Raw genomic sequence first — 24,881 nt, 5'->3', positions numbered from 1 at the left:
GTGGTGGCAGGAGGATCCCAAGTTCAAAGCCAACCTCAGTAACTCAGCAAGGCCCTGAGTAACTCAGTGAGACCATGTCTCTAAAGAAAATATAACAAAGGGCTAGGGAAGTAGCTCAGTGATTCAGTGCCTCTCAGTTCAATCCCCACTAACCAAAAAAGTAAAAAGTAAAAAAAAAAAAAAAAAAATTTCAACTGAGCAAGTTAATGGCAGCAGGGAAAAAGTTTTTAAAAAAATTGGAAGGAATCTAGTTTTCTACATTGATTCCAGTATAGATTGTGTGTCTGCAAATGAAAATGAAGAAAAGGCACAAGGAACAGCCTTGATGGGAAAAGAAATTCATGGAAGTCATTTCATGTCCTATGACTGTAGTCATTTGAGTCAAAAAAGGTACTTTGGGTCACATGGGGGAATACTGTGGGAACCAGAAGTGTTAGAGATGAGATTAGAGACTGAGAGACACAAGCAAATTGAAATTGGGTTGAGCCACTAGCAGCTCCAAAAGCCATCTGCATTGTTCCCAGAAGCAAACACCCCTAGACACAGCCCCCTGTGCTGATGGTCTTCTTCACCACCTGGACTCTGGTAACCTATCTCTGAATCCAGATCTCATCCTTTCTTTTTGGACGAAAGGCGCCCATGTGAGGATGCCACATAAGGTAAGCAAGGAAAGAAAAACTAAACGAGGTGTGTTGGTGCAGACCTGTATTGCCAACAACTCGGGAGGCTGAGGTAGGAGAATCACAAATTGAAGCCTTAGCCTCAGCATTTTAGCAGGACTCAGCAGTTTAGTGAGACTCTGTCTCAAAATCAGAATAAAACAAGGACCAGGGATGCAGCTCAGTGGTAAAGCAGCACTTGGTTCAGTCCCCAACACACACACACACACACAAAAAAAAAAAAAAAAAAAAAAAAGAAGAAGAAAAAGAAAGAAAGGAAAAAAGAGAGACAAAGAAAAGTAAACATTTTAAAAGTTATGTCACCTAGTCACCCTTCATTTCCTGTCTCAATCTAAACTTGGTCACATTCCAGTAGAGAGACCCACTTGCCCTCTTTGGTCAGCACCACTGGCAGATGTCATGCACTCTCCCAACAATCAACCAAAGCCACAATATGAATTTGCAATGAGAAGGGTCCAAACTTTTTTATTCTTCAAAGAACTTTAAACAGAAAATATTTGCAGTTTTTATTTTTCATTTTATATTTTTTACATTTTGAAAGGGGTCAGGCATTTATAATAATCACAGATAACCAAACCAGTCTTAAGAGAGTTCTGAATTTATTGTGGTATGACCATATTCATTATAATTTCAAAAATTTCAAAAAGTTTTAAAAAAAATAAAATACAACGGTGGCTGCAGTGGCCCAAACCTGTAACCCCAGTAACTGAGGTGGCAGAGGCAGAGCATCCGTAGTCTACCTGGGAATTAAACCAAACCCTGTCTCAAAATAAAAAATAAAAATAAAAATCAAGGACTGAGGGTATAGTTAGTGGCCCATGGTTCACTCCTAAGAAGTAAAGGGGAGGGTTCTCTTATTTCCAGCATTTCAGTAACTTTTGTGTCTATTTACTTAGCTGGACCATAAGTAGAGGGTTTGTTTGAGATCATCTGAAAGATCAAAGATAAAAGGTTTCTTTTGGTTTTCTTTTATTATCTATAAAGTTGCTATTTTTTGTTGACCCACTTGTGTGAAACCATGCTGTCCAATATTATATCAAAATTTTATTTTTCTCAGTTGTTCTAATAATCAAATTAAAAGAATGGCCTTAGATTGATTCTCTGTCTTTTGCATTTACCTCAACAATTGAAAGTTCCCGTGAACTTTGCTTCATTCCTTTCTCAGTAGCCTGAATTCACAGGTGGTCCTGACCTTTTCTGTCTCTGCTTCACCAAATTGGTTCCAAAATCCACCTGGACACACCCCTCCCTGCCTCAATCTTTCCTCAACCCCAGTCAAGCTCTCCTCAGAGTTCACTGCATGACTTAGACCAACCAATCAGCTCCAAGTGGCCCAATCTCATGGTTACCTTTCCTGAGTCATCAAACATATTGGCCAAGCTCTTTTGTGTTAATTTTCCTAGTTCACGTTCTTTATATGAAGCTTGGCTTTAGAGCATGTTCTCTGAGTTTTCCATCCTTGTTAAAAATGCCCGTAATTGTAAAGTCCAGCACACAGCATGTGCTGTAGATGGAGCCATGTGATGGAGCTGGGAACAGCACAGTGTAGTCTCAGGAAGATCAACATTCAGGTGAACTGTTGAAAGTACAGATTCCCTGGTGGGCATGGTGGTGCACACCTGTAGTCACAACTAATCAGGAGGCCAAAGCAGGAGGATTGCAAGTTCAAGGCCAGTCTGGCAATTTAGTGAGACACTCAGCAACTAAGCAAGATCTGTCCCAAAAATTTTTAAATTAAAATAAAAGTTATGGGTCCATGGAAACGGCCCCTGGGCTCAATACTCAATACAAAAACAAACAAACAAAAAAGTAACATTCTTTTCTGCATGACCAAAACTGAACATGAAACATGTTTAATAAGGCTATTTAACATTCCTATCAAATGTCGACACCACACCCCATAAATTGGGTGAATTTGGCAAAGTGATGACTCAGCAACTTGGCTTCCAGGACATTGTCTTGAGATGATATCAATTGCCCTTTCACAGAATCTTTCTTCACCTAAATTTTAACTGCTTACCTCATTCTCCCACATCACCACATTTAGTTTACTCAACTGGAATTATGCTAAGAAAAATAACTCACATTTTTTAGTTGATACTTTGTTTCACCTCTAATCTCTTTATAAGGATATATGTAAACCAGTATTTTTCAGACCAAAATCCTGAACATTTAATTATGAACATAATTAATCATGACTATTTGTTGATTTTTTTCTTATTTATTTATTTAGTATGTGGGCTTGAACCCAGATGCACTTTACTACTAAACTACATTCCCAGTCCTTTCTATTTTTTTCTTTTCAGGCAGGATGTCACTAAACTGCTGTGCCTGGCCTAGAACTTGCAATTTAGTCTCAGCCTCCCAAGTCCCTGGGATTCTAAGTGGAATCTGAAAATTTTTAGTCAGGACAAATATACTCTGGTTCCACCTTCAGCCTGAAAATTCTCCATATCCTACTGATTATCCCTGCCACTTCGGTTCATTACTTAATTCCATGTCCTGAGGACAGACCTGGTCACAATCTGAATGCAGGATCTCACATGATCAATGAAAAATATGCACGTCTCCCTAGTAAATCCCTGTAATTGATGTTCCTGTCAGCTGGACTATACAGTACCCAGCCTGAGACCACCAGGCTGCACTGGTCTTATTCCCAGTTGTATCGGTAGGACCAAGCATTAACCTGACACTAAACAAACCCTCAGAAAAGCTCCTTCATATTGGAGGGAATGACGAAACTTCTCTATGATACCATAGAGATTGGTCAAACTTGCATTTTCCCTGCTTCCAACTTCAGCTCCATCCAATGTGCACCAGACACTTTAAATCCCCTGAGGTAAAGCAGTCAAACCCAAAAACCTTCACTAACTTGCCTTTTCTGTGTTGCGGGAAACACACTGGTAGAGAAGCAGCAAGCAGCACTGGGAGGAGAACTCCAAGTGTTATTTTACCCCAGGGGAGGCCCAGAGGAAAAGTTAGCCTCCATATTCTGAGCCTCTATCCACAGTATCTAACAATATTTACAAGTCATCTTAGTGTCATAAATTTTCTAGCCTACCGAATATACAATTGTGCCTGAGGTTTCTAGCTGGAAGCATGTTTACAGAAGCACAGTGTGATAAGGGGAAGAACTGGCTACTCTAACAAGGCCTTTGATAAATCTCTAGCCTTGGGCCCTGAGCCTCCATAGTTGTATTTACACTTCAAAGAGGATTATTCAAACTCCCTGGGGAGCTAATCTACTATCCAAAAGGTAGGGACCCATGGTCAATAAGACGTCTTAGAGATAGTCTAAAAGAGGGGAGGGGAACTGATCCCTTTCCCAGGTATTGGTTTCTTACCATAATATTTTTATAATTTCATTTCTCAACCAGGTCTGGTTTTGCCATCAAAGCTAAAGGATCAAAGAGTTTGATACCCAATGTCATTCATGAACAGGACCGTTCCTGCATTTTCAGCCTCATTTTCCTGCATTCAATTTCATATTTGGTTCTTGGAGATAGGTAAATAAATAAACATACATAACATAATGAAAAAAAAAACACTCAAATTTTCTAGTCATACAATGCTTTATATATATTTTAAAATTTTTTAGAATGCCCCCCATTATGATCCTGAATAAGTGTTGAGGAATGGGTTTGCTACATCTTAGCACATGCACAATCTTCTCTCTAGCCATCTCATCAGAACACCCCCCACCGGGGGTACATCTGATCTCTGTGCCCTCTGATTTTGCATTGAGAATTTGTGTTTAAGGGGGGGAGCAAATTTTAAAATGTTTTTCCACAAAAGACAACTAGGTCAGGCATGGTGGGGGCATGCCTACAAGCCCTGAGACGGGAATTTGAAGCAGTAGGATCACAAGTTCAAGGCCAGCCTTGGCAACTTGACAAAACCTATCTCAAGATAAAGAGGACTATCTAGGAAATGCGCCTCAGCAGTAGAGAGTTTGCCTAGCAAGCCTCATGCCCTGGGTTTGATCCCCAGCATTAATAAGAAAAAAAAAAAAAAGAGAGACCCTCAATGCTATTAAAATGTTTAAAATTTAATAAAACACATGTAATAAAGTGGTATAAACCAAGGAACTTTTAGCATAAACACTGACATTTAAAAAGAAAACAGACTCAAATGAGCAACATAGCAACCTCAGCTTATACTTCAAGGCACAAGAAAAAGATGAACAACCTTAGCATAAATTAGCAAAAGAAAGAAAATAATAAGGATTAGTGCAGAAATTTGGAATAGAATACAAAAAAATCAACAGAACAAAGAGTTAGATTTTTTGAGAGGTAAACAAAATTGAAAATCCCTTTGCTAGATTAACTAAGAGAAAAGAAGAACTCTCAAATAAACTCAGAAAGGAAAGAGGGTACATTACAACTGATGCCACAGAATTGAGATGGATTGGAGAGATTACTATAAGCAATTTTATGCCAACAAAATGGATGGCCCAGAAGTTAAGATGCTCTGAGAAACATAGCGTACATAGACTTAAGAAATACAACTCTGAACAGGCTCTGAACTTGTAAAGAAATTTAGTCAGTGCTCAATAACCACTAAAGAAAGAAAAATTCCAGGATCAAATAGCATCCATGGAGTGTTCTACCACACATTTAAAAAAAATAATAATATGAATCCTTCCATGAATCCTTCCTTCTCAATCACTTAAAAACCATATGACAGGAGTCATTTGAAACTTGTTCAAGGAGACCAGAATTACCCCCATTTCAGAGCCAGAAAAGTCACTACAAATAAAGAGAACTTAGACCAACAAATTCTGACAAATGTTTTGAAAAAACTTCCCGAAAGTTCTAACGGAATTCAACAACACATTTTAAAATTATAAGGCTGGGTCTATAACTCACTAAGAGAGTAATTGCCTAACTTGTATGACACATTGGGTTGGATACTCAGCACCACACACAAAAAAGAAAAAGAAAAAGAAATTAAGGAATCATACACCATAATCTGGTGGAATTATTCCTGAAATTCAAGCATGGTTCAACGTGTGAAAAATCAATGCAATCTACTACATTCATGGAGAAAAGACAGAAACCATATGATTATTACAGCTGATGCACAGGGGGAAAGCACTTGACAAAATTCCACACTAATTCATGATAAAAACAATTAGCAAACCAGGAACAGATGGAAACAATCTCGACATAATGAAAACCCTGTAAGGAAATTCCACAGGCAACACCAAACTCAACAGTGAAAGATTGGAAGCCGCTCCTCTAACATCAGGAAGGAGGCAAACAGGCCCAGTCTTGCCACTTCTAGTCAATGTAGTACTAGAAGTTCTCTGAGCAAGTCAGGAGAAAAATAAATCGCACACACCCAAATTAGAAAAGAACAAGAATTCTCTGTTCATAGATGTCATGGTTTCACACATAGAAAAATCTAAATATTCCACACAACACTTTCAGAACTCATCTAAAAGCTAACCAAAATTATAGTATAATTATCAGTTATGTTTCTAATACAAACAATTAAATGAAGTAATAAATTTCATTACAAAAGCATTAAAAAGAATAAAGAGTACTTAACAAATTTACCAAGGAGGAAAACACTCAATTATTCACACAGAACTCTGTTGAAAGAAACTGAATGAGACACAAATAAGTAAAAGTTGCTTGTGTTCAGGACTGAAAGGTTTCATATTGATAATGTTTCCATGTGACCCATAGTGCCCTGCAGGTTCAATGCAATTCTTATCATAATCTCAGTGGCATGTTTGTATAAATAGAAGAAAAAAGTTTAAAATTTATATGGAATCTCAAGAGATTCTGAATTGCCAAAGTAACCTAGAAAAGGAAGAAATAAGTCAGTTACCTCACAAATTCTAAATTCATAATCTAACAATTCTACAGGAACTAAAATGTTGGTATTAGCATGAAGATGAACATACAGAACAATGAAACACAACAGTGACACAGAAATAAACACATGTATATATGGAAAAATGGCCTTCAACAAGGTTGTCAAACTACATGATGGGGACAGGACACATGGTGTATGTGAAAATTGATGTTCACCTTCAAAGAAAGAAGTTAGAAACTTACCTAACATCACATGTAAATATTAACTTGAACAAAGACTTGAATTAAGGCCGGAAGTTATTAAGGTCCTATAAGAAATGATAGCTTCATGTCATCAGATTCGGTCATGGTCTCTTGGACTTACACTGAAAGCACAGCTAATAAAAACAAAAAACGAGACAACTATGACCTCATCAAACATGAAAATGCAGGGCTAGGCTGCAGCCCATTGGTAAGTATGTGCTGAGATTGTAGAGGAGCCTGTGTTCAAGCTCCATGAAACACACACGTACCATACACACACACACACACACACACACACACACACACACACACATTACTTTGTTTCTGTAGTTGAACCCTGATTTATCATATTTCACTACCTCCTTTGGGCAAAATTTTTTGAGTTGGACACATGATAGTTATACTAATTTAGGAGGAAGTATGACTTTGCTACTGTGTTTATTTGAAGAACTTGTGCTTATAGAAACTACTGCTTCAGAGCTGGACTTTTCTGTGACTGCAATTCAACCACTGTTGTGATGATCTACCAACCATGAAGTGAAAGACAATGTACAGTTTACATGAAGCCAGGCACAGTGGCACAAATCTCTATTGGCAGCAATTGAGAGGCTGAGGTAGGAGCATCGCAAGTTCAAAGCCAGCCTCAGCAACTTAGCAGGCTCTCAAAACATACAGACCCTGTGTCAAAAAAAAAAAAAAAAATTGCTTGGGGTGGTGCCCAATGGTTAGGGATCCCTGGATTCAATGCTCAATATCAAAAATAAAGGAATAAAATGAATCTACACAGAGAAACTAAATTTAGGAGAATAACTGTGAAATTTCTCATGGTATTTTATTTTGTGCACATCTTATCTGAGCCAAATAATGACACACAATTCGAGAGACTGAATACTTTATTCACCTGAAAATTGTCAATATACCCATCTAGATTCCTGTTGTATAGAACAGATCTTGGGCTGGTTCCTGCCCACACCCAACACACAGAGAACTTTAAGGAGAGGTCATGGGGTGACCAGGGAATGTCTGGATCCCCAAGTCATGCTCCCTGTGTATCACGTCTGCCTGGTTCTGACACTTCCATGTCCCTGGGACCTTAGTCCCCTGCTGGTGTTGGATGGAGTCCCTCAGAGACCCCCGGCAGGGTACACATCATTTGTTAGCGACCAGACACAAAATCCTGACTCCAGGCCTGTGCAAATTTCCAACTGCCCTGCTGGCTATTCTGCCCACCTCTCCTGCCAGAAACAAGGTTCTGACTTTGCTTTCCCGTGTGGGACATCGCACCTGGGATGGGGCAAGGGAATCCCATTTGCGTGTCGTTGAACTAAAACAAGATTTGAGCTCCAGAAACCATATTGTGCCAGCTTCTCCCTGATAAGCCCTAGTGCCCACTTTAATAGGAGGTCACCAGATGGTGCCTAGCATCCAAATGGACCAGGGGCGGAACTTGACAGGCAAGAACTGCCAGACTGGATCTAGGCACTTCACCTCCTCAGGTCTCAGGTACAAGAGGTGGCAGAAAACCTCTCTTGGAGCCACGGATGTAATCCCATTGTGTGCGAATAAATTTGCAGAGGCCTGAAACCCCTGAACACCAATCTTGTTCATGCACTGGCCACCAACATCTTCCAGCTTGGACACCTAAGGCTGAGTCCAGAGTCACCTCCCGTGAGTTCCCATATGCCTTTTGACAGAACCCCACGGTACCCAGAGAGATTCCCTGAAGGAAACCCGCCTTGAGCTTTAGGACCGCCCCCGCTCCAGGGACCACACCCCAGCAGAACCACGGAGCCTGTCACAGACACTGGCTTGGGAAACCAACTTGGAAAGCACAACATACACCTTACAAACACATAACACATGCTCTATTGTATGAAAGTTACCAAGATATTTGAAACAATTTTATGACAGTAAATTTGACATCTTTCATAAATAAATTCTTGGAAAAATTCAACTTTCCAAAAGTGACTCAAGGAGAATCAGTTGTAATCTTTTACAAACATGGAATTAGTAGTAAAAATCTTCCTGTAAAGAAAAGGTTGGACTCAGTGTCTGGAAAATCCAAACATTAATAAAGGTAAGTTTGTAATTTTCACAAATACTAAGAGAAGAGACATACCTGAGAGATACTAAGGCTAACTTAATATGACCCAAACCCCTGAAGATAGTGCCAGAACAAACTTGATATCCAGGCAATTCCTGAAGATAGGTGAAGCAGTTTTAATTGAAGTATTTGGAACTTTAATCCAGCAATACATACATAGGATACATGCATCATGACCTACTTGGGTTTCTCACAGAACACTATTTTCTTTAGGAGAAATTTATGCAAATCACTATATGACAACTTTTATTTTTACAATCACTGAAAAGAGCATTTTAAATTCAAAATCTACAGACAGGGAAGATATAAAGAAACTACATTAAGAATATCTCATAGCACAGGAGAAAAAAACTACTTTCCTCCATGCCAAAATGCAATTTTCACTCATTTAATATAACTCCATTTCATGTTTTTGTATTTTTGCTGGGTGAATGCATACATGTGAATCCAAGAACAATTATTAGAGGTTTACCCCTTATTTCATTATCACAATCATCATACTACAAATCTAATTTGAAAACTTGATATTTCATTGGACAGTGCATCCTAGAACACTCTCAAAATAACACTGGACTAGTCTATTGTTTTAACTGTACTGTGCTAATAGCTTAGATCTTAAATGACCTTTAAAGCTACATGTGGGGTTCAGTCACTACTGTGGTGCCACTGGGACATGGTGGGACATTGGAAAGGCGGGGCCTAGTGGGAGATCTTTAGGTGATTGGAGGCAGGCCCTCCAAAGGAATGTGGGTCTCTGGCCACTCCCTCTTTCTCAATCTGACTTCCTGGACACCTGGTTGACAGTTTTACTCTACCACGAGGTGCTGTCTCCCCAAGGGCCCAAGCCACTGGACCCACTCACCAGGGACTGAAACCTCCAAAACCATGAACCAAGCCTGGCATGGTGGTACACACCTATAATCCCAGGAGTAGGGAACTCAAGGAAAGAGGATCAAAAGTTCAAAGACAACTTAAGAAACACAGGCCTGGGCACTATAAGGAGTCCCTGTCTCAAAAAAGAAAAAAAGGGCTGGAAAAGTAGGTCAGTGTAGAGGACCCCAAGATTCAATCCCCAGACCACCAAAAAGAAAAAGAAATAAAGAAAAAAATGTGAAAATATGCATTCTCTCAGGTATTAGTTACAGTCGTGGACAGCTCACTAACACAGCTAGCTTGATTACCTTATACAAGTCTTATCTGCGGATTCTCTGTTCTGTAAAAAGCATAAGCATCTTCCTGTGGAAACATGTAGCAGAATTGCTAGGCCTGTGCAACTTCAATAAACATTCCACGTGGCTATCCAAAGTGACTGTGCAGACAGAACATTCCCCCTGTTGGAGAGTTGCTCTTTCCCCACCTGTTGTCATTTCATTATAGGAAGGAAGATATTTACAAAATGAAGATTTATATGCTCCACGCCTTAGAAATCCATACAAAACATGCTTTATTGGACAATTTAATAAGTATAGTCTATCCTAATTTCACAAACAGTATGAGACCCATCACATATACAGCATATCAGACTCTTCACAAGGTTACATGAGTGTGGGCAAAGTGCAATAACCACAAGTGCAAGCATTCTCTCCAGGTCCTGCTGTTGCTTAAATGATTGCAACCAGTGTACAATGCTTTGTCACTACACATTGCTAGAAAAAAATGGAAGGAGCTGACAGACTGCTGAGCCTTGTCCTGCTTGCACACAAAACTTCCCAGGAGTCCAGCAGGAATTCAGGAAGCGATGCTCAGCTTCTCCACTGGCACTGTGTGAATGGTGTCCCCAGTGTGTTGAGGCCTGTGCCTGCAGAGCTGTGTAGGTGGGACCCTGAGACTGCAGTAGCAGGAGCTGTGGCTCCACTGGAAGTGCTGCCTTCAGGGGAAACTCAGATAGCCTGGTGCCTTTAGGTGACTGGAGGTGTCCATCTAAATTACAGTCAGACAAAGATTCCCCCAAAATGTTAATTGGAAACAGATTGGCCATGCAATAGGCAGATGCCTGCCCCCAGTAAACCTCAGGCATGTCCACTGTGAGCACAGAGAGTTTAGGGCTGGGGAAGATTTTTAAAGGGAAAAGTAGAAAGAATGACAACAGGTATTTCCAAACTACATGTCTTTGCAACAATGGTCAATAAGAAGGGAGATGCCAGTCCAAAGTTAGACAGACAGTTGCTGGGCAGACATCCCTATACAAGTCTTTTCTTAGAAGGTTGGATACTGGCAGAATCTTGTGACTTCTTGTCAGGCAATTCTGGTTGAGATGGTTTCCTTCATAAAGTCCTTGGTTTTGGTTTTGGTTTTTGTTTTTTGGTGTTTTTTTTAGTTTTTGATTTGGTTGTTTTTATTTCTTTCTTTTATTTATTTACTGCTTTTTTATTTTTTTTTTTTGGTTTGTGTTTCCACAACATCAAATCCATTTTCACACCAATGACATTGACAAATTTCAGAGTCCACACTGTCCTGGCACGTGATGCTGTGCCCTGAAGATGCTGTCCTGGTCCATAGAGGAGGACGGCAGCCTGTGTATCCCTCCATACTAAGGCATCTTGGAGGATCTTCCCGCCAAGGGGGAGACAATGTCTGAGGCAGGGCTGTGCAGGAAGCGTCTATCTGAAGCACACACTGGTTTCACTTTGGCCAGTGCTGCCTTGTGCTGGTTGGTCTGGTACCACCTGCATGAGGCCACCTTTCTCTAGGGCACTGGATGACTCACAGTCATGCGTATACCACTGGTGGGTAGAGCTGACCCAGCAGAAGATGCTGACAGTTCAGGAATATGTGTGTGCGTGTATGTGTGAGTGTGCATGCGTGTGTGTGTGTGTTAGTGGAGGGTGGGGTTGTACAAAGAATTTGAAGGTACTTTTGTTATTTTTTAATTGGTTTTTTTTTTGTTTTGCTTTTTTCATGGAGGTTTCCTAAAGTGATCAATTCATGTACATGTTCCAGAGAGCTCTTTTCCCTGAACCAGTCGATGATAATAGAATGATATCACACTATAGCATCTCTAAAAACTGATTCCATGTCCTCCAGTTAAAATATTGTCCCAGTCAGTGTCCTCTGCAGACCCCTCTTCCCACAGCTGCTAGGTTGGGGACATGGGCTGCTCTGGAGCACCTTGCTGTCCATCTTGACCAAGAGGCTCTCGCAGATAACTGACCACCATTTGTGTGGGAGATATACACTGCCCCTGAGAGCTCAGGGCCTCTCCATTGCCTTCACAACCTGCTTCCTACTGTTGGAGGAGGGAGGGCACCTTGATGCTCTAAGTCTCCCTGCTCCTGGGGCACTAGAAACGGGTCCTGAAATAGGAGCATCTTTTGGTAATACTGGGGCTGTGGCAGCTGGTGAAGATAATATCCCCAGTCGTTCTCCTGCTGTCCTTCATCCAGCCAATACTGACAGGGGCGCTCCTGCTCCTCCTGCTGCAGCATCTTTCCCTGCTCACTGTCAACATAGGGCCAAAACAAGGGCCTGCTATGCTGGCTTTCCTCTGTTGAGAAAGTGGCCCTCTCAAAAGTCTGCAGCGACAATGGAGGATGGCTATGCATGACGGGTCTGAAGCTGGGAGAAGATCCTCTCCCTGTGTCCCACTGACACTCCAAACCAAAACTGGATTTGATTGCACTGCCTGCAACCACAGGGTCATATGACCCATCCTCTTCATTAGCAAGTCCCCGTGTCTCCATAGAAAAGTAGCCAGCTCTTCCCAGTGGAGCCTGCTGGGGGCAAGAGGGCTGTGCAGGGGCACTGCTGAGAGATTGCATCTGGGCAACCTGGGTGCCCACAACAGGATGAGCTTGAACAGGGGATTCCTGTTGTCTCCTGGTGACAAACATTTTCTGTTTCTCTCTAGGTCGTAGTCTGGTTCTTTTATTTTGGAAAAAATTCTAAAAAGAAAGAGAAATTATTTTCACTCTAATATTTTATAGTTAAGCTGAGTTTCAGCATGATCACGGACTTCCCTCTTGACCTCAAGTGGACACAAAAAGGAAACCCTTCCTGGGCTGACCATATTATGGAGGTTACCAATGGTGCACAATCCCAAACTCCCACCTGTTCCCTCGTTGTGCAGCAGCCCTTCTGTCCATGAGAAACCAGGTTTTGCAAAATCCTCCAGAAACCTGTTGCAACCTGTTTTTAGACTGAACAGACCCCCAGCTGGCCCTACACACATTTCCACAGCTTCTTGATTTCACTCAAGCTGGCCCATCAAAACACACTCATGACTCAATGTGTTCTAAGAATATTCTTCCATTTGTTGTATTTAAAAGCCACATACAGAACAACAAAGAGTTTGTGACCACTGGACAGTGCATTTTACACTTGACCCTAATGAGTGCACTGAACACCTCTAGTCTGCATTTTTTTTCCTGCATAAATCAAGGCTAAATGCAATGCCAGTCACAGGCCCCAAAGTTTTGAGGTGGGTGTATGGAAATGATAGAATGCTGTTTAAAATATGCATCCCAAGTAGCTAGGCTTGTAGAGTTGTAGAGACAAGAGTGTCTGGAAACCTTTTGATATTTGATCACTCCTGGAACCCATCTCCAAGTTCAGCATGGCTTTAGGTTAATAGCTAGAAGGATCTTTGATCCACACTTAGAATGGTTAAAATCGTAACTACACATACCAAAACTGGCACCTCTAAACACATGATCTCTTCCAACATAATTATACACAGAATAATGAGGTGTGAAGCCCATAATGTGTCAGCAGTTACAGAGCCAGTTAGCAGGTAGGTTACAAAAAGATGAAACCCAAAGTCAGGTGCTCCCTTTCTCAATTCAGATGCCCTGGGATCCTCAACTCCACCAGGGTCACTTCCTGATCACATGCACTTTCTCGAAGCATGTGCACATAGTTTCAACTCAAATTTCCTTCCCAGGCATTCTCTTGTTCAGATTTTCTACTTATTTGTATAACATCATTAATTTGCAGAACTTTTTAATTATATCCAGTTCATGGAGCTTTTATAATTCAATAACTTCATTGTTTACATACTATTTGTTATTCTTTTATTTTCCAATGCTGTTCTCATATTACCTTTCTTGTTCCTCTCAGAAAATGACCTCCTAGTGTCAAGCAACCAATATATTCAATGACCCATGAACAATGACAGAATAGCGGTATATGGAAATATTCTCCAGCGTGTATTAGGGCAAATCTAAGAGAAAATTCGGACAGCTATAACAATAATCACATCAGAAATTCCCAAACAAAATTTTGACTCATGTAACAATGGGAAACAAAGAACCCTTAATGCCATGAGGTGTCATGTGCGGGATATAGTAACCATTTCCTCTCTCCTGCACCTTAGGCAATATCCTTTTGGTGGTTTGAAGCAAAAGCTCCTAATATCTCTAGCACAAAACTGATCAGGACAAAATTTCAGAATCATCTTTCATTCCTCTCACTGAATACCCAACATCTCTGCAAGCTATCAGTTCTATCTTTTAAAATATTCAAGCCTCCTAATTCTGCATATCTGCACAGGTGGCACCCTGATCAAAACCATCACAGTTCCTATCCAGGATAATTACAAGAGTGTCTTACTTAATCCGTACTCCCAAAATTGCCTCACAGTAAAAGTCATATACATTCACACCCCCAACCTAAAATGAAAACATTCCAGCATCAACACTCTCCTATGTGAAGGAATGGCATGAAACTTTTGCAAAAGTTCTTTGTATTTCCTGGATCATCTACAAAGACATATGTTTTTGCAATTTTTGGACATTTGACTTACATTTATCACAGAGATGCAGCAATGCATTTGGTTGGCCAGCTCCTCCCTGGTTGCAAACTCTGGGTAGGGATTCTGTTCAAATGATTGATTAAGTATCTCCAAATCATGTTTTGTAAAACTGTGCCGAGGTTTTCCTGTTCCTCTTTCATGTTTTCTTCCTCCTTCTTCCACTGAAGATGCTGGAAAATACACAAACAGAAAAGAATTGAGGAATCCTTGCAGCATCCAGAGAAATAAAAGATTATTGGTTGACTAAGATTTTGAAAAGTGGAGCTCTGCCTCACCCCTTATTCATGATAATAAAGCCAAAAATGGAATAAAGAACAATCTTTAAAAATATGAGGATAATGTGAGATTATGATCTCAAGAGTAGGAAAGAATTTAATCTAATAAACATACAAATATATGGGCTGGGGTTGTAGCTCAATGGTAGAGTGCTCACCTCACACCTATGAGGCACAAGTGTCTATACTCAGCACCACATAAAAATGAAAGATATTGTGTCCATCTACAACGTAAAAAATATTTTTTAAAAAATTCAAAAAGTAGAGAGACCAATAAAAATGCTCAGTCATAAGAGTAATTGAGGAAGTACAAATAAACCAGGCACTTCAATCTCATAACCAAGACTGTAAATATTTGGGCAAGAATAAGATTAAATAAAATAGGGAGAAAATACTGGGATGGTACAAGTATTGATTATTATGACCACTTTGGTGTTTTGTTCTACACTATGAAGTTCAAAGTGATCTTACCATTCAATGCAGCAATCACATAAAGGATGAAGTTTTGGGAGCATGCTTACACGACCCTTTCTAACCCCTCTGCAAAGTGATGACAGTCTTAAAACCCTGGTCTCAGAATGTCAAGGGTTTGTTTGGTGGTACTGAGGACTGAAGCCAGGGCCTCAAGTAAACTAGGCAAAACTCTACCCTGGGACACACTCCAAAGAGAAAAATGAAAAAGGTTGAGGATGTAGCTCAGTGGTACAGCAGCACTGGGTTCAATCCCTAGTACAACACAAAAACAAAGAAAAATAAGAACCTAGGGCTGGTTGTATAGCTCAGTTGGGAGTGTGCTTGCCTAACATGCACAAAGCCCTGGGTTCAATCCCCAGCACCACAAAATGATAAATAATTAAAATAAGAACCTACAGTGGGGGATAGAACTGTAAAGGAAAAGAAGTATTATGAGATTGAATTAAGTTAGTATTAACACTAAAATAAAATCCTGTAACTTTAATTTTCTTTCCTGGAAGGAAAATAGCTACAGAATTGACACAAGAGGAAATGAGAAGGGAATCAAAACAAACCAATGCCAAAAAGAAAACCCAATCCAAAGCAGTAAGAACAAAGGAGAAAGACACACACACACTAGCTGGTGACATACCAAACAGGAAAAATGGCAGCAGCGGCCCTCCTCTCTCCTTCTTCCCTTCCTTCTTCCTCCCAGTGGCTTGGGTTTTGGTGTTTTGCAGAAGGGTGGGGTTGAGCCAGTAGCTCTCTCCACTGGCCCTATCACAGAGCTCCATCCCAACCCTGCTTTATTTTTCACTTGGAGACAGGGTTCTACAAACTTGCCCCAAACTGAGATCCTCCTGTCTCAGGCTCAAGGAGTCACTGCAATGACAGGTATGCACCAACCTGCCCCGCTACTAGTGCACTATTACTTATACTAAATAATGGGATACTGAGTGACAATTTCATACATATATAAAAATATGTCTGATTGATACACCCTCCATGTTTCAGTCCTCTCCTCTCGTGGTGACCTGATCCACTTGTAAACCATCAATTCTTTCATAGAAAACAAAAAAGTTACTTTCATTTGTTAGTCAAAAGAAACACTAGGCAGGAGTTAACAAATGATGCTGGGAAAACTGGAAATCCACATGCAAAGGATCAAGTGGGACCTTTTACCCCATATGCAAAAATTAACTCAAAATGGAAAAAATAAGCTAGAAGAATGCATAAAACTTGCTGCAAGAAAACATTGAAGGAAAGGTTCATGTCATTCAATTTGGAAATAATTTCTTAAATAGGCCTCCAAAAGCTCAAATTAAAAAAAAAAATTAGACTACATCCAAATAAAGAAGTATGCATCAAAGGACACAATGAAGAAAATGAAAGGACAATCTATGGAATTGGAGAATCTCTTAGCAAATCATGTCTGATAAAGTGCTGATATCAAGACATAAAGAACCACAACTCACACACAACTCTAATTTAGAGTGGGCAAAGATTTTGAATAGACTTTTCTCCAAAGAAGATAAAGAATGGTCACTGAGCTGGTAAAAGATGGTCGATCTCACAAATCATTAAGAAACCCCAAATCAAATCCACTGGGAGATAACACCTCATTCCCATTAGGAGGGCTACTATCCAAACACCAAATAACAAACACAGAACAACTGCAGATGAGCAGCAGAGCAGTTGGAGCCCCTGATGCACTGATGGTGGGAAGGCAAATGGTGTGGCTACTACGGAAAATAACATGGCAGTTCCCCCCCGCAAAAAAAAAAAAAAAAAAAAAACATTAAAAATGACCATACTATCCAGCAATTTCACTTGTATGAGGAACCTAGAGTAGTCAAATTCAGGGAGAGAAAAAGTGTAAAGATAGCCCTCAGGGGATGAGTGGGGGGAATGGGAAGGTGTGCTTTAATAGTTACAAAGTATCAAGTTCTACAAGATGGAAAGAGCTCTGTGGACAGTTGGTGTAATGGTTACAGGACAATGTAATATAGGTGATGCCACTGAAATGTACTTTTAAAAATGGTGGTGAGGGTAAATTTTACATGTTTTATTAAAAAATAATAATAAATCAAGGAAATCATCCCTAAACAGAAAACTGAATCTATGCACATTGGACAAACACAGTTCACTTTTATAGCAAAGCCCCCTCCAGGATAACCCACTCCACAAAAGAGATTTCATTCACTCTGAGAGTAGAGCAATTGAATTTGGCAATAATTTCTTAGATAAGCAACCAAAAGCCCAAATTTAAAAAAAAAAAAATTTAGACTACATCCAAATAAAGAAGTATGCATCAAAGAACACAATGAAGAAAATGAAAGGACAATCTATGGAGAGGAGAGTCCCCATGACCCTAAAGCCCAACATGTTAATACTGACCCACTGGGGTTTAAGTTTTTCACAAGGAACTTCTGGGGGTTCAATATTGACTCCATTCCATTGGACTGAGCCCAGAGCTCTTTTACTCTCAGTCATGCACCATATAACTCTCTTTTGGTCAAGGATAGGCTGCAGATAGGAAGGTGATGCCACAGGTGATATCATCAAGTGACTAGTGACATCAGAGTTACCTTGGTTGATGTAAGTGCACTCTATGATGGCCACACGACAAAAATCACCTACTACGTTCCTCAGAACCAGTCCCCATCATTAAGCAATGCCAGTTTGGAATCGCAAAGTACAGGCATCAGGAGTTCTGTCTTATGGAACAAACAAGTTTCCTTTGGGAAAGATTTGAACATAGTACTACTGAGTCAGGACAGTAAGCTCTGGAGAGGGCATTAGAGACTTATCCCTGTCAAGAAGGAGCTGGTGAGAAGACACAGGAAGCAAGGCTTTTCAGAAAGCTGCCTAGCAGAAACCTTCCAACATTTCATATGCAGCACAACTTTCCTACCTCTCCTCCGAGAGAACCGTGGAGGTGTGCAGCAGGAGCTACAGTCATGAGACTGCAAGCTCCACAGTGCTTGGAAACAACATGTAAAAGTGGATTGAAAAAGAAAAAAAAAAACAAGAAACAAAAAAGCACTCTGTTCACAGTCAAATCACACCTGTGCAGGCCAGATGAGTACAGCCAAGATTCCAGGGGAGCTCCTTGTCTACTTCACCCCACTTCCCATCCCATAACTCAATATAAAATGGTCCCAGCATTCCTGAAAAGCAAATAGGCATGTGGAAAATGTTTTAAAGACATGATGTTTTTCAAAAGTAAAAAACAAAAAACAAAAAACAAAAAAACCTCAGGAGTAAAAATCAATAGCCAAAGGAACAAGTCCGTTCAATTGCTCTAACCCCTGGTTAGAAGCAGGGCCTCTGGCACTTGCTTTCCTGAGACCCATGGCACCTTTGTGAAGGATTTCACATCCCAAAGGGACTGCAGTTGAGTCATCACTGTGTTGGGGGCCCTTGGATGCACTTTTTGCCTCTGAGACCATGTACCCTGTGGACTCCTGGGTCCACTATGTACAGTTGGGGAGGAGGGGCATGTATAAGTTACAGGACAGCTAGAGCTGGTCTCACAATGGCCTCCTCTGAACTAGGCTTCCTCTAGGAAAAGAAATCAGAGCCAGACCAAGACTTTTCCAAGTCCAACTCCTCAAAAAACAGGCATGCCAAAATCTCTGCCACCACCCTAGGTTTAAAAAGTTCCAATTCATTTCTGAATTTCACAGAATATCAAGAAAAAATTATTTGTGAGCTCAAAAAACTATCCCCAAGCCTGCTTATTAAATTCTTCCAGTATAGTTTCTCACCCTTCCCCACACCTGGGATGCTGGAGGTCTAACCCAGGACCTGGACCATGCTAGCCAAGTGCCCTACCATTAAGCTATGCTCATGCATTTTTCTTTTTGCTTGCTTGTTTGGTGGGGGAGGGGGCCGGATGGAATCCAGGACATTGCGCATGCAGGCCTCCCTCATGGGAGGAAAGCACTCTACTATGAGCCACACCCAGTCTCTCCGGCTCGGTTTTATTTATTTTTCTTTTTTCTCCCACCCCTTTACCGCCCCTGCCCCAATTAATTTTTTAAAACGCTTAGACTGGCTGTGAGTTCAGGATCCGCCTGCCTCAGCCTCCCAAGTAGATGGAATTACAGGCACGCAACACCGCGCTTGGCCAATTTTTTAAGTTAAAGGAAAGAAGAAAAATTACAACAACCTAAAGAATTTCTCACTTGACTTTAACATAAAGCAACCCCTGACCAATTTTATTTGTTCCACCCAACCATCCCGTTCATCTCCATGACAAGCCCCTTCATTTTTTTGATGGGAATCTCTGACTATGGTTCGCCTGAAAACACCACCATACGCATCTAAAATACACGGAATCCCTATGAATGTCACCACGGGCTCATTTTTAAATATAAGGACATTTGGAAAAGGCCTGTTCCCCAACTGTACTGTGCAGCAGCCATAGTTCCGTCGGTGACAGGAGATGTCCCTGCCCCCAGCCTGCACTCTTAAGAGTTGAAGGCTCAAAGACCCCCACTCCCAAACCCCAGTGCAAGGCGTCCGCAGCCTGCACAATAAACACATCTCAGTCCTCTGCCCAAGTCGCTCACCTTTGGAAGCCATGTGGGCCCTCTGCTCCTCAGTCGTCCTCAGGGGTAAACTGAGGAACTCTGAAGCAGCATGCATTAATATAACCCACCCTAGACACGCCCTCAGACGGCCCACCCAGACAGATGCGCCAGAACACCCCTCCCCTAGGGGCAGGGGGCATGAACCTCCGCCCTGCCCTGGGCCACCGCCCAAGCCAGACACTCTCTTTAGGTTTAACCTAAACCACCTCTTCAAATCCAGGGTTCCCTTCATTGAGCACCTACTGAAAATAATCTTATTTAAACCCGAGAACATCCTCATAATGTCGGCAAGCACGCGGCTCTGAGTTAGATCCCCAGTACTGAAAAAACAAAACAAAACATAAGTCACCTCACTTGATAGAGCATTGATTAAGGAGAACTGAGCTTGGAAGGAGAGACCACAGATTGAAATTGAATAGAGACATAAGACTAATATTTTAGGAAACTTTGTCCAAAAAAAAAAAAAAAAAAAAAAAAATTTCTTTTTTTTTCTATTGGTACTGTTTCATTGAACCCAGAGGTACTCCACTGAGCTACATCCAACAGGCCTTTTTTTATTTTTTATTTTTTATTTTAATCAAGGTCCTGTTGATTTGCTGAGACTGACATTCAAATTACACTCCGCCGGCTTCATCCTCCCAGTAGCGGGAGTTACAGGGAGGTTCAGCAGCAGCCACGCTTAATTCATCTTCCTCTTCATACAGTCCTGTGAGAAAGCCAAAGATGCCATTTCACAGATGAAGAAAATGCAGGCCTGGGAATGGGACTGTGTACTTTTCCGACCGTCTTGGAGAAGGTAATAGCACTTGGAAGGCTTTACTGTACCAGGCGAAGAAAATGCAGCCCATGCTCGGCAGTTGTCTCCAATTCCTCTCAGAGATCAACACGTTCCCATTTCTTTTTGTTCCAAAACGAGCTTCAGTATGTCCAAAGCCACACAGAGCGGTGTAAAAACGGTTTCTGGGAGGGAAGCGGCGAGAGTCCAAGCACATGGCAGAGGCCTTCTAGAAATTCTTCAGCAAACCCACGATGCGCTTTGGCTTGTTCTCCCGGAACTCTGGGCTTCCGCCATCCCGGATGTTCTCCGAGTACTCCTTGATGATGTGCCTGACAATTTTGATGGAGCTTCCTCGCATGTTTAGGATCTGGTGGACCCTCTGGCGAATCTGGGAGACGTTGGCACTGCAGATCTCAGCCATGATGTAGCACATGTGCTGGAGAACAGAGAGCCCCGCGTCCAGGCGCCAGAGGTAGGACTCGTCCTCCACGTCCTTGTCAATGATCTCTCCCCACCACACGATATCATATTGTTCTCCTTCAATCTTCTTGTCAGCCACCTGCATTGCACCCAGATATTTAAAATGCAACTCCATTAGTCTGTCAACCTTCTCATTGTCCTTCTCGGTGAATTTATTCAGAAGCCGGGTTCGCTGCTGCCCTCTCACGTTGCACAGGAGGGAAGCCAGGATCCAGCAGACATGTTCTTCAAGTTCCCTCTCCGTGGTTCCCACCTTCTTGATCTTCCTGGGAGATTTCATAAAAAGAGGAAAGATGGTTCTTAAGCCAAGAATGTCAACAAACTTATGGCAATTGCCTGTGCCCTCGGGCCCAATCATGGCGTGGTCCAGCACTTTGAGGGCTCTGCTCCTGGAAATCTTTTCCCAGAGGATGAGATTCATCAGCTGAAGGCCCTCACCCTTCAGGAAACGTTCACGATTTGAACTGAGCATCAGGCAGGAACACAGTGAATCAAACGGATTCTCCATCTTCTCCTGCTCCTCAGCTGTGCTGGGATTGTGTCTTTTAAACACGGGTAACTGCTGAAGGAGCACATCGATTCCATCCACCTCCCCAAGCAATTCCCTGTTTTCGTGGTTGTCCTGCAGCAATATGGCCAGCACTTCACTGCAGGACAGCTTGTTGGCATCGAAAGGCATCTTTGCCTTCAGCCTCTTCAGGAGCCACTGCAGGAGCCCCTGCTGGGCAACCTCCGTGCACATCTCGGGCTGGAACTCATTCATGTTTTCCACAATAGCCAGGGTGTTGTGGACGCCATCTGCCTCCTCTCTCACAGACTCATCCAGCCGCTCCAGATTCTGCACCAGTGGCACTACCACCTGCCCATCCACCAGCGCATCCATGAGGACTTCCGCTCCCTCTTCACTCTCGTGGAGAGTGTCAACATCTGTCATTTCCTGAAGCAAGTCAACCACAGCGATGGACACATCTGTATTTCGTGTCTCAGCGACCCAAGAATCGATTGCACAGCATTCAGCTCCACCAGGAGGTGGTACAGGTCTGGCATGGTGGCCACCACGTGCATCTCCTGAATGATGTCATTCAGGTCCAGCTCGGACTCCATGAACTTCCCTGGATTTTCTGGCAACTTGATCCGCAACTCTTCATTTTTATATGCTCTCTTTTCAAATGTGAGGATCATTTTAGTCACTGAGCATTCAGTGATTCCTCCTCCTCTTCCTCCTCCTCGACCTCTCGGTCAATAATCTGGAGCAGCCTCTTGTCATCATCAGCTTCCTCCACCACAACTGCTTCCTCCTCCTGATGGCAGCCGCATTCCCAAGGACCAATTTGTTTCCGATGTGTTTTCAGCTCCTCCTCCTTATCATCATCCTGGGGAGGTTCTGTGCCCCTGTTGGGCTGGTAGCTCAGAAGTTCGCCCACTTCTATGATTCCTGGCCCAGTCAATGCTTGGTACTTCAGTTCCCTCCACTCACAACCCCATTTCTCTCAGAGAGATCAACATATCCCCATTTCTAATGAAACAATCTGCTAGCTTTCTTTTTTTCTTTCTTTCTCTCTTTCTTTCACTCTTTTCCTTTATGGCTCAGTAGTTGAGTACCCCTGGGTTGAATTCCTAGTAACAAAAAATTTAAAAATACAAGTAATGTTTCAAATGATTAATTTGAGCAGTATAGAAGCTTTAAAAAAAATGGGTGTCTCATTTTCTAACTTGATTCCAGGATAGATGGTGTTTCTGCAACCAAATATGAAGAAAAGGCACAATTAACAATCTTGTAGGATAGATAAATTCTTGGACGTCATTTCATGTACTATGACTGTAGGTGGGTCCTATGCTGTCTGCATAGGCACCTCCACCTGTCATTTCAGGTGCTTTGGGCACATGGGGGAATATTTTGGGAACCACTAGGGTTGGAGGAGATTAGAGACTAGAGAGGAGAGCAAATCAAACTTGGGTTGATCCACTAGCTACTGCAAAAGCCATCTGCACTATTCTAAGACACCCCTCTCCCTAGCTACAGCCCCCTCTGCAGTTGGTCTTCTTCAATACCTGGACTCTGGCACATCGAGTTCCAAAGTCCGGATCTCATGCTTTCTATATGAACCCTCTGTCTGGATCATGACTTATCCACCATGTGAAAGGCGGTCATGTGCACCAGCTCTGAGATCCCCACCAAAGACTTCAGTGAGAAAAAGGGAATTGTGCAGGAGTCAGAAAATGGAAGAGCCCCTGCTGGTGGGAGTGATCATGAGGATGATGGGAACAGGAGGCCAAGCAGACAATGAGGTAGATGAAGAAGGGCAGGAAGGGGATGGTGAGGAAGGGGATGGAGATGGCAAGAAGGAGGCTGGGGTAATTCTGGCAAACAGGCAGTTAAAGATGATGTGGATGACCATTTGATACCAGTGATGAGGCCAAGACAGCTATGAAAGGAAAAATAAGCCAGGTGTGGTGGTGCAGGCCTGTATTGCCAGCAACAGGGGAGGCCGAGGCAGGAGGATCACAAATTGGAGCCTCAGACTCATCAGTTTATCAAGACTCAGCAGTTAATCAAGCCTCTGTCTTAAAATCAGAAAATAACAAGGACCAGGGATGCAGGTCAGTGGCAAAGCACTACTGGGGTCAGTCCCCAGCACCAAAAAAGAACAAACAGAGAAAGAAAGAAAAGTTAATTATTTTTAAATGTCACTTGACCTAGTCCCTTTACTTCATGTCTCAATCTCAAATTGGTCACCTTCCAGTAGAGAGGCCCAACAACCCACTTTGGTCAGCACCAAACACTCAACCAAAACCATAATGTAAATTTGTGCTTTTCTTCAAAGTACTTTAAAGGAAAATTTGCATTTTTTAATTTTAATTTTATATTTTTGTACATTTTGATAGGGGTCAGGCATTTTTAATGATCACAGATAACCAAATCTCCTTCAGAGAGTTCTAATTTTATTGTGGTGTGACCATATCCATTATTATCTCAAAGAAGGAAAAAAAACAAGTTAAAAATAAAAACAATGGATGCCATACCTGTAACCCCAACTCAGGTGGCAGAGGCAGAGCATCTACAGTCTGCCTGGGCAATTGAGCCAGACTCTGTCTCAAAAAAAAAAAAAAGAAAAAAGAAAAACCAAGGTCTGGGGATGTAACTCAGTATTGGTGGCTCCTGGTTCACTCCTTAGGAACAAAGGGGCTGAGGGTCTCTTCTTCTCAGGATTCCAGTAACTTTTGAGTCTATTTAATTAGCTGGACTACAAGTAGATGATATGTATGAGATAATCTGAAAGGTTAAAGATAAAAGGTTTCTTTTGATTTTCTTTTATTATCTATGAAGTTGCTTTTGTTTTTTATTACTTTGCCCACTTGTGTGAAACCATGCTGTCGAATATTATATCTACATTTTAATTTGCTCAGTTATTCTAACAATCAAATAATAGGTAGACCTTAGCTTGATTTTTCTGGCTCTTACTTTTTTCCCAACAATTAAAAGTTCCCATCAGCTTTGCTTCATTTGTTTCTAGTAGCCTGAATTCACAGGTGGTCCTGACCTTTCCTGCCTCTTCTCCACCAAGCTGTTTCCAAAAACCACCTGGACACCCCCCTCCATGCCTGGATTCATCTGTCCTCAACCCCAGTCAGGCTCTCCTCAGAGCTCATTGCATTATTTAGACCAACCAATCAGCTCCAAGTGGCCCAATCTCA

The 24,881-nt window shown here is 41.8% G+C and overlaps 1 protein-coding gene across 1 annotated transcript; it reads right to left on the bottom strand.

Moving 5' to 3' along the window:
- Positions 1–20,931: 20,931 nt before the first annotated feature.
- LOC124985740 (beta-catenin-like protein 1) lies at positions 20,932–23,253 on the bottom strand. The gene is given in 4 exon segments (XM_047554369.1): positions 20,932–22,163; positions 22,166–22,381; positions 22,384–22,620; positions 23,238–23,253. Coding segments are annotated over 4 exon segments (1,701 nt in total).
- Positions 23,254–24,881: the final 1,628 nt, after the last annotated feature.

This window comes from Sciurus carolinensis, chromosome 5, assembly GCF_902686445.1.
Source record: "Sciurus carolinensis chromosome 5, mSciCar1.2, whole genome shotgun sequence".
Classification (NCBI taxonomy): Eukaryota; Metazoa; Chordata; class Mammalia; order Rodentia; family Sciuridae; genus Sciurus; species Sciurus carolinensis.
The sequence above is the reverse complement of the archived record's forward strand: the minus strand, read 5'-3'. Positions and strand labels throughout refer to the sequence as shown.